Genomic DNA, 9,095 nt, shown 5'->3' on the forward strand with positions numbered 1-9,095 from the left:
CTAAAAATCGGCAAGTTTGTTCCAACAATTTGGTAAAAAGAGTTCCACTACATCCCAGATGTAGACAATATGAACACATAATACTACAATATTTTATTGGGAACCAAAGTGTTCGATATTAAATAAATAAATAAGACATCATGAAGTGAATAATCATATGAAACACATTAATTGTAGCTGATTGTAATGAAGTTATTTTCCATCCTGATTCTGTTCACTGAGTTTATTGCAGGTGACTTTTTTTTCCAGCTGTTTTTATTTGTTTCAGTCATAAAATCTTTTTTATGTTTTCTATTTTAACTAGATTTGCTGCAGCAAGTACTGTTCTTAAGGACATTTTATAGGGACTTGTATTTTTATTTAAGTCTTGCCATTTTCCACCACTTTATTCTTCTATTCCACCACATTTCAGAAGGAAATATCAGACTTTTACCAAAATACACTTATATGACAGCAACAGTGTGGAGCTGAAATGATTCGATTGATCAGCTGCCAACCATTAAATTTCTCACCAAAAATTTTGATCAATAATCAGTTTGAGTTTTTTTTTTTCTTTTCTCTTTTCCTCACTTCTATCTGACAGTAAACTGAATATTTTTGTGTTGTGGACAAAACAAGACATTTGAGGACATCATCTTAGACTAATTTTAACATCTTGGGGTAATTTTTGAAATAAGTGTTTGCACTTTAACATATTATCCCTTGAATTGGTGTGTTTTGTTGATCCATGCATAAATTTAATCAAATTTAAGAATTAGTAAAATTAGTAAAATGTTCAGTTCATACATACATAATTTGCTCAAAGACTTTGTGATGAAAAAGTGACATTATGATGTAAAATGTCAGAAAAACATTCTGGAATGAATGGAAGAGAAGAAAATAATATAACAATTATAATATTTAACAATTGCACAGTTATTTCTTGTTTCTTGATGTCTTATTTATCTTATTTAATATTAAACTCTTTGACCTCCTGTAACACTGACATTCAGACGAGCTCTCTCCGTCTTACTGCAGGCTGATGTGCGTCCTGAACGTGTTTCCTGTTCTTGTTGAGTTTGGGTCGGACCATCCTCAGACACAGTTTGTGGAGTCTGACAGGTCGGTCTTTCCTCCTGGATCTCCTGCCGTTTGGCCTCCTGACCTTCAGGTTGACGGCCTGTAGATGGCGCTGCTGCTCCACATCTGCACTGCTCCTCTGGTCCAGCTGAGGAAGTTCTGCTTTCACCAGCAGGGCTGCACATCTGCTCGACAAACACGGAGCAAACAGACTTCTGTCATGCTACAATTAACTAACAGCATTTACTCAAATACTTAATATTTAAATATATTTATGCTAATTATTCATATATGTCTGCTAAGAGTTCAGAGGCACTTTTTACATTTATTTGACACCTTTAGTTACAAGTTACTTTTAAGATCTTTCATACAAAATATGATAAACTTATGAAATAAAACACATTTATAAAGATTAAACCAGCAGTTTCCAACCTTTTTGGCTTAGAACTGCTTAAAAAAAAAAAAAAAAAAATTAATTAAAAAATAATGCCTTGATGAGTCTCGTATTTCAGACGTATATGAGTTGTTGTTATCATAAAGACATTTACTCTGTAAATGGCTACCGTGTTTAATTTAAACACCTGTCTAAGGCCCAGAAAAGTGAAAATGATATTTTATAAAAACTATTATATATTATTATTTTATTTAATTTTGTTTTATTTTGTTTTATTTTATAAAATTCCTCTTCTTACATTAACCTGCATTAATAATAATGTTTTATAAAAAATATTATTTTGTATAATTTTATTTTTATAAAATTATAGAGAAAAGTTTTTTTTTTTTTAACTTCATTTAGGTAAAAGTGATCTAATATTTTATGAAAAGTTATTATATTATATTACATTGCAGAAAAGTTAAAAAGAAAATGAAGGCAAATTGATGTACCGAACTTTTTTCTTTTCTTCACTTCACCTCTGTTAATTAGAAGAAGCCTGGCAGCTCGGTGGGAAACCACAGATGCAGGGGTTTAAGCAGGGGTGTTGCTGTTATTGTAGTCATTGTAGTTTTACAAGGTGTTGATTTTGCTGCTAATTGGTTATTGTAGTTTTTTGTTGTTGCTGTTTTGAATTTTAAAATTGTTTCACATTATGATGTAATGTTTAGTTGTGATAAACATCACCAAAGGCCAGAGGAAGAATATCTTTGTTTTTTTGTATTATTATTATTTGGGGGTGAACTGGCCCTTTAAATAACTGTTTGACTCCAAACTAAAATATTTCAAAGAAAAACATATACAGAGGAAAGAATGAACATAAAAATGTCTATCAGAACTTTACAAAATGATTTTATTGTTTTAAAAATGAGTTTATTGTTTTAAAAACGAGTTTATTGCTCTTCCTAGAGTCCATGATCAGAACTACACCCATAGCAACGGTCAGTTCTTCATAGCAACAGTGTGTTAAAGAAAGTACAGACCTTAGAAAGTCATATAATAAAATAATATATTAATCACAGGAGATAAATACTTTTACTTTAACATCTAAAAGTACATTTTGTCTTCTTTCATGTACTGTAAGTAGGATTGTGAATGCAGGATTTTTACTTGTAATGAATATTTGTCTGAGTACTTCTTTCCATCACGTCTCTGCAGAATGATCATATTACATTAATAAGCATCATATGATCATCATATGTTCATATGATCATAAGATGCATCATCTGATGTTTCAGGTCATGTGGACACGTCTCCGTCTGTGTTTTTATACTCACTCGTTTCCTGCTGTGCAGTCCTGCGTCAGGAAACAGGACTGAGACACACGTCCCAGCAGCAGAGTCTGTACTTCGGTCAGTTGTCTCTGTTTAGTTAAAGTCTGGAATAATCTGGAAGGACGGACAAACACGACAGACAAACAAACATCAGATAGAGACGATTAACAGAAACCAGCAAATTAAAAAAGAAAAAACAGACAGAGAGAGAGAGAGAGAGAGAGAGAGAGAGAGAGAGAGAGAGAGAGAGCATCTGCAAACATGAGATTCTGATCACGTCCAAGGTCGGAACATGGTTCCTGTGCAGATTCAGAGAACAGTTCCACCTTATGTAACACTGTGACTCTTAATGTATGTGTCCAGTGCTTGTGGCCTACTTCAGTGTTATGAAACATCACACCACGTCTCTCTGACTACACACACAAGAGAAGGTGAGTGCACCATTATCACAGCGTCTGTATATACTCTGTAAATAGCACTGCAAATATTTACACGGAGGAGATTTAACCCTGTGAAGACTCACACATCCAGCAGCTGCAAGAAAACTCTTTTATTTTTAGCTTGAAGTATTTACTGGTCGAGTTCTCCGGTTCTTTACATGCCGAGAAAATCCAATATGAGATGTCAAGGAAAGCAAAGAGGTTTAAACAGATATGTCAACCCTCTCTTCACACCTCAAATGCTTTTATTTACAGTTATGAAAAACAAAACACTGCTGGAGTTTCACAGGGAAACAGTGTTGCTGAATCTCCCAAACGATGAAAAACAGGATAAAAACACAAACAAACAAATCTAAACTCTGAGAATGATTTCTGATTTATTTACCTGCTGGTACAGTTGCAGTGATAAAGCGTCTTGTCCTCCAGGTTGTGGAGGCCAAATCTCCTCTGCTGTGGAAGGATCTTGTTCCTGCACTCATCCAGATCTTTGTAAATGGCACATGACAGCTGCTTCTCTGTGGACAGGAAGTGTCAGTGTTCACTTCTGTTTGTGTAGATCAGAAAATACGCTGCAGAGATGTGAAAGATATTGAATACCTGCGATACCAGCGTCCAGCTCAGACAGACTTTGCTTTCTGGTGGATAAACTGTTCTCCAGGTCGTCTCTTTCCAAAGGAGTCAGTGCTGCAGGTCTCTCTGCTGTGTTTGTGAGTATGGACGTGGTAACGTTGGTGACGGGGGAGACGGGGGCAGAGGGGGAACTCGTCGAGGGTGTGGGGACTGTGGACGCTGCAGCAGGGACAGAGACGCTGCTCTCCAGTGTTTCTGTTGGCGCTGTGGTGTTTATGACGGAGCTGTTCATGCTGATCTCTGTAGGATTGGGAGACTCGTACAGCGTCGGTGGATGGACCTCAGCATACAGAGCCATTTTAGTCTCTTTACACCTGCAAGTCACAACACAGGTCGAAATTATTTCAGTTGACTTTTTGGTAAATACATTTATTCGCTTTCTTGCAGACAGTTAGATGAGAAAACTGATACCTCTCTCATTTATGTCCATTCAATATGAAGCTGTAGCCTACAGCCGGTTAGCTTAGCTTAGCATAAAAAGTGGATACAAAGGGAAAGAGCTAGCCTGGCTCTGAGCCCTGCCTCTGAAGTTCACTAACACTTTATACTTTGTTTTCTCTGTGCAAAGAAATGTAGGCTAGCTGCTCCGTTTCCAGTCTTTGTGCTAAACTAAGCTAAGCTAAGCTAAGCTATACTTAACGTGTACTGGCTCTAGCTTCATATTTAGCGTACAGACATGAGAGTGGCGTCAATATTCTCATCTAACTCTTGGCAAGAAAGCAAATAAAACATATTTCCCAACATGTCAGATTTTCATATCATATGTTTACAACAGTTATTTCACACCAGACTCAATGCATTAAGGTGTTTAAGAAGAAATATGACATGTATTTATTCTTCTAAAATGACCATAATATGTTATCAGAGACTGAAGAAGCGTGCAACGTTGAAATAACAACTCCACAGCCAGCATATTCTCCTTGGAAATTTATGTTCTGGTGTGGAACGTCTGTGTTTGTTTTGGCCCGATTCTGCCTGCTGCCCATTTCAACATGCCAGGTTCCAAGATATGAAATAACTTGGCACACAAACACAGTTTGCTGCAGCCACGGAAGCGAGTAAGTGACCTGGACAGACTGAGATGGACTTATCCAACCTGAAAAGCTTCCTCATCCTTTGAAAAAGCTCTGACAAGAGATGAGGTAAAACACGGGTAAATATTGGAGATGCAACCATCACTTCACCCAAAATACAAAAATCATGGTTTCCCATTTATCTCTCAAGAATGGAATTTCCTTTGTGGTGTTCACAGGAGTGAACAATTATGTTTAGACAAGACTAAAGCCTGGATTATACTGCCAAACAGACGCCTAGAAGGACAGCTGCAGACACCACGGATGTTTCTGTAGTTTCTGAGGTCCAGCTGGAGCTACATGCTCAGTAGATCATCGTCTAACTGAGGCTACATGGTGGACCCACACACACGTGGAAATACTAGCCTAAGTTTTAGCCATGCTAACAGCTGTGAGATTGTAGTCTACTTACTATATATAGGCACAATTATCCTTTGAGCTAAATGCTAACATCAGCATGCTAACATGCTCACAGTGGCAATGCTAACAATGCTGTAACGCAAGTAACGTTTACCATTTCAGTTTAGAGTTTTAGCATGCTAAGTGTTTGGTCACAGCACGTAGGTGTACTGCAAAACTTCAGAAAACATCTTTGTTTAGTTCAGATCCCTGAAAACATTATTACAATTTAAAGTGTTTTTCAATGAAAATGAGAATAATAATTACATTACAAATCATATTGCAATCGCACTGTGAGTCAAAATAATTGCAATTAGATATTTCTTCAAGATCGTTCAGCCCTGTAGTGAATTACAGCCACCAAATCACTGAAAAATTCCCCATCAGTAACCTCCATACATCATAGTGTTAATATGTTAGATGAGAAACTAACTTACATGCCAAACCAGTTCCTCTGTGTGCACTGGAGTCGGTGGGAGAACACAAAGCAGTGCATCTTCAGCAGGTTAAAGAACGTGTATCCCACCACGTCAGATATGCTGTCATTCGCTTCCATCAGACAACTGTGAAACCTGTAACATGTGACGAGAAATAAAACACGATAAACCAGGAGCTTATTTAGAGAAGAGATATTTTAAAGTTGTAAATCCATACTTGTTGTCACAGTCACAGTGAGACATGGTGAAGATGTTGCTGTTGAAGACACCGAACTCTGAGTGGAAGGACAGGATGGTGTGTTTGCACTGGTCGTGTTCGCGGCAGCAGCTGTCTGTTTCTGCAAAAACTCCTGCAGGAGATCAGGTGAGAGGGACGCAGAGGGGATGAACAACAAGATTATTAACAAAACCTGCTCACAGTTTCATTCTGGTCTGATGAAATAACTGTGAGACAGTTTGTGCATCACAACACAAACATTTCAACATGTGTTTACAGTGATTCAATATTCAAAACAAGTGAAGCAAACAGTGACGACTGAAAAGAGTTAAAGCTTGGGTAGGCAGTGTGTTCCTTATAAATAAACATGGACGTAAATAAATAAATAAACAATCAGCTTTACGAATGATTTATCAAAAAGGAAAAACATATTTGTTAGACATCAAGGTAACACAGAGGTCATTGGCTTTACACCCTGACAGCTTTTCTTTCAGTCTATATGGTATCAAGTGTGATATAACAGCTGGTAAACTACACTTTGATTTGATGTTGCTCAGACAGAGATTCTTTCTTTTGTAGTTAGATAATGCTGCTGCAGTGCCATCTGTTGGCCAGACGTCTTTTAACATGCATGATCACAGCATTTGAGCTGATGGCCAGTTGCAGCAAAACTGTGTGGAACGAAAATAAAAATCCAAAAAGGAACTTTTTACAGCCCATGGTCCAGAGTGGTCTGTATCAGATTTGGTGATGATTGTCCAAAATGTGTAGGAAGAGCAGTGAAAACCAGAACAAAGTTCAAACAGGTTAGGAAATCAGTCTAGATGCAAATGACACTGACTTACGTGGACAAAGTAGAAAAAAATCAACATATCTTTGTATATTTTTTTTCCACTCAGATTTTTCTTTGGAACCATGGCCCTTCAGATTATCAAGTTCATTAATCGACTTCACGCTGCACTCCCACAGGTCCTCAGTGATACTCCCACAAAGTTTGAAATCAATTGGATGCACAGTTCTTTAGATACACAAAGGACAATCTTACACACATGCATACAAGAGGTGTCACAATTTGATACTATTTTTATTTAAAAATATATATTTTAACACTGATGACTATGCTGTTGTTAAACTGTTGTGTCTTGGATTTATAAAGATCAACAGATCATTGGTTTTGCGGGAGTTCCCAAACTTTTTCATGTGAAGAACCACCTGAACACGGAACCACAGTGTGAGAAGATTTTGTCTTAAGGAATCTCCTCTGTTTTCATTTTTAGGTTTGAAGATTACAGACAATCAGAAGTGCAAACCCAATATCATAAAAATCTGTTAAAAGTGAAATTATTCTTTTCCTGTTGACCCTCCACAACCTGCACAAGGACCCCTGTTGGTCCCTAGACCCCAGTTTGAAAACCCCATGGACTGGAGGAACTAACTTACCCAGGTCTGCATATGATGGCGCCTTGTTTCCGGATCCGCACCACAGAGTCCCCGGTACAATGAATCCGCGCTTCACACGCTGATGTCTCCTGACCTCTGACCCCACAGCTCGACCCTCACGATCCTCTGATGAACCACCGACGCTCCTCACCGACCTCCTCCCCGCGCGCTCCGCTGGGTCAGCCACAGAGACGCACAGACCCTCCGCCTCTAACATGGAGTCAACATCGAGACTTTCATCCGGCTGATCGGTGAACTCGTGCGTGCGCTCCCGGCACACAGACAAATAGTTCTGGATCACCGCTGCGTCGTCGCTCCAGGCGCAGCTGAGCGGAGCGCGCCGCGCGGACCAGGAGCTGTGGTAGAGCCGCGGGGATGGAGAGGTCCGCTGGAGGAAACTGTAGTGCATCTCTCCGCTCGGTAAAACTTTGGTCCAGGCGCAGAGGATGGAGGCTCCTGCAGGCGAACATGTGAGGAGTGATGATGTGAGAATGACAGAGAGGAGAGCGGCGGTGTGCGCCATGATGACGCGTCAGACAGCAGCTGGATGACAGAAACAAAGAGGCTGAAATCTAAAACAAATGATTGCTTCACTCACTGACCACTTTGTGACAGATCCACTGACTTCAGGTCGGTTTTAATGAGGAGGGGAGGAGGCACGCGGTGTTTTTCCAGACTAAAATAAACGCAGCAACATCCAACGTCACGTGACCTGTCAGTGGCGTTAAACATCAGCCTCCCCCCTCCTCCCTCCCCCCCACCCGCCCTTTCTATCTCACTCGGTCTGTCTGGCTCTTTCTCTCGCGCGCACATCAGACACTGATCATGACATTGATTTACACACGCAAACACACACACACACTAAAAAGGCATATCAATCAGTAAATGTGACTAATAAAGGCCTATTGATAAGTGACAGATGTGTCCTTGATACACTAAATAGATACTTCATTGAAAATGTGAAAAAGTAATTAATTTATATTGATCGATACATGGGATATGAGACAAACACCAAACTACTTTCTCACTTTCATAAATTAAAGTTGATTTTACAGAAAAAGGCAAAGTATCTGCTGTTTAACACTTACCTCACTAATCATTTACTGTCAGTCCACTTGTGGCCTCAAAGGGGTGCAGGAGGCAGCCGCTGCCCCTGGTGCTTCCTTGTTCAAAACAAAATGCAGGAAAAGTGTCCTCTGATGCTGCTGTGATCGATAAAGTATGATAGCAAGCATGAAGTGTCCTCTAGAGTGACAATTCAGTGGAGAAAACATGTTAAAGTGCCTGTCAGAATGCTCTTCCAGTGGACAAAACATTAAGTGTCCTCTAGAGGGCCCTTTCAGGGGACAAAACATGATAAAGTGCCCTCTAGGATGCCCTTCCACTACTGACACACTCAAATCTCTGACAGAACAGTTAAATTAAAGTGTGACACCAAGTTCTGAGAAGAAAGAAGAATTTATGGAATTCAAAAGATGATATCTGTGGTTCTGCTGCATCGATTTTACATTTAAACCAGATTTATTTAAAATCTTTAAAATGAAATGCTCTTCTTTTGATGTTAGATGCAAACCATCGACATATATATGAAAAAAGTGCACAGCTTATGTGGCTGTAAAATCATAAGAGCGACCACTCAGATTTTAATTTGGCCTCTTGGGCAGGTTGGGAACTGCCGCCTTAGACCACCCAC

General features: G+C 39.2%; 1 protein-coding gene across 1 annotated transcript; it reads right to left on the minus strand.

The window, feature by feature from the left end:
• Positions 1-859: 859 nt before the first annotated feature.
• Positions 860-8,046, minus strand: pla2g3 (phospholipase A2 group III). The gene is made up of 7 exons (XM_084745907.1): positions 7,403-8,046; positions 5,963-6,095; positions 5,746-5,880; positions 3,804-4,150; positions 3,592-3,721; positions 2,770-2,880; positions 860-1,244 (listed from the first exon to the last, which is right to left on the minus strand). The coding sequence occupies exons 1-7, from the start codon at positions 7,923-7,925 to the stop codon at positions 989-991; spliced, it is 1,635 nt and encodes a 544-aa protein (XP_084602033.1). The 5' UTR covers positions 7,926-8,046; the 3' UTR covers positions 860-988.
• Between the last annotated feature and the right edge of the window lie 1,049 nt (positions 8,047-9,095).

This window comes from Lutjanus erythropterus, chromosome 20 (genome assembly GCF_056507025.1).
Source record: "Lutjanus erythropterus isolate fLutEry1 chromosome 20, fLutEry1.hap2, whole genome shotgun sequence".
In the NCBI taxonomy this organism is placed as follows: Eukaryota; Metazoa; Chordata; class Actinopteri; order Lutjaniformes; family Lutjanidae; genus Lutjanus; species Lutjanus erythropterus.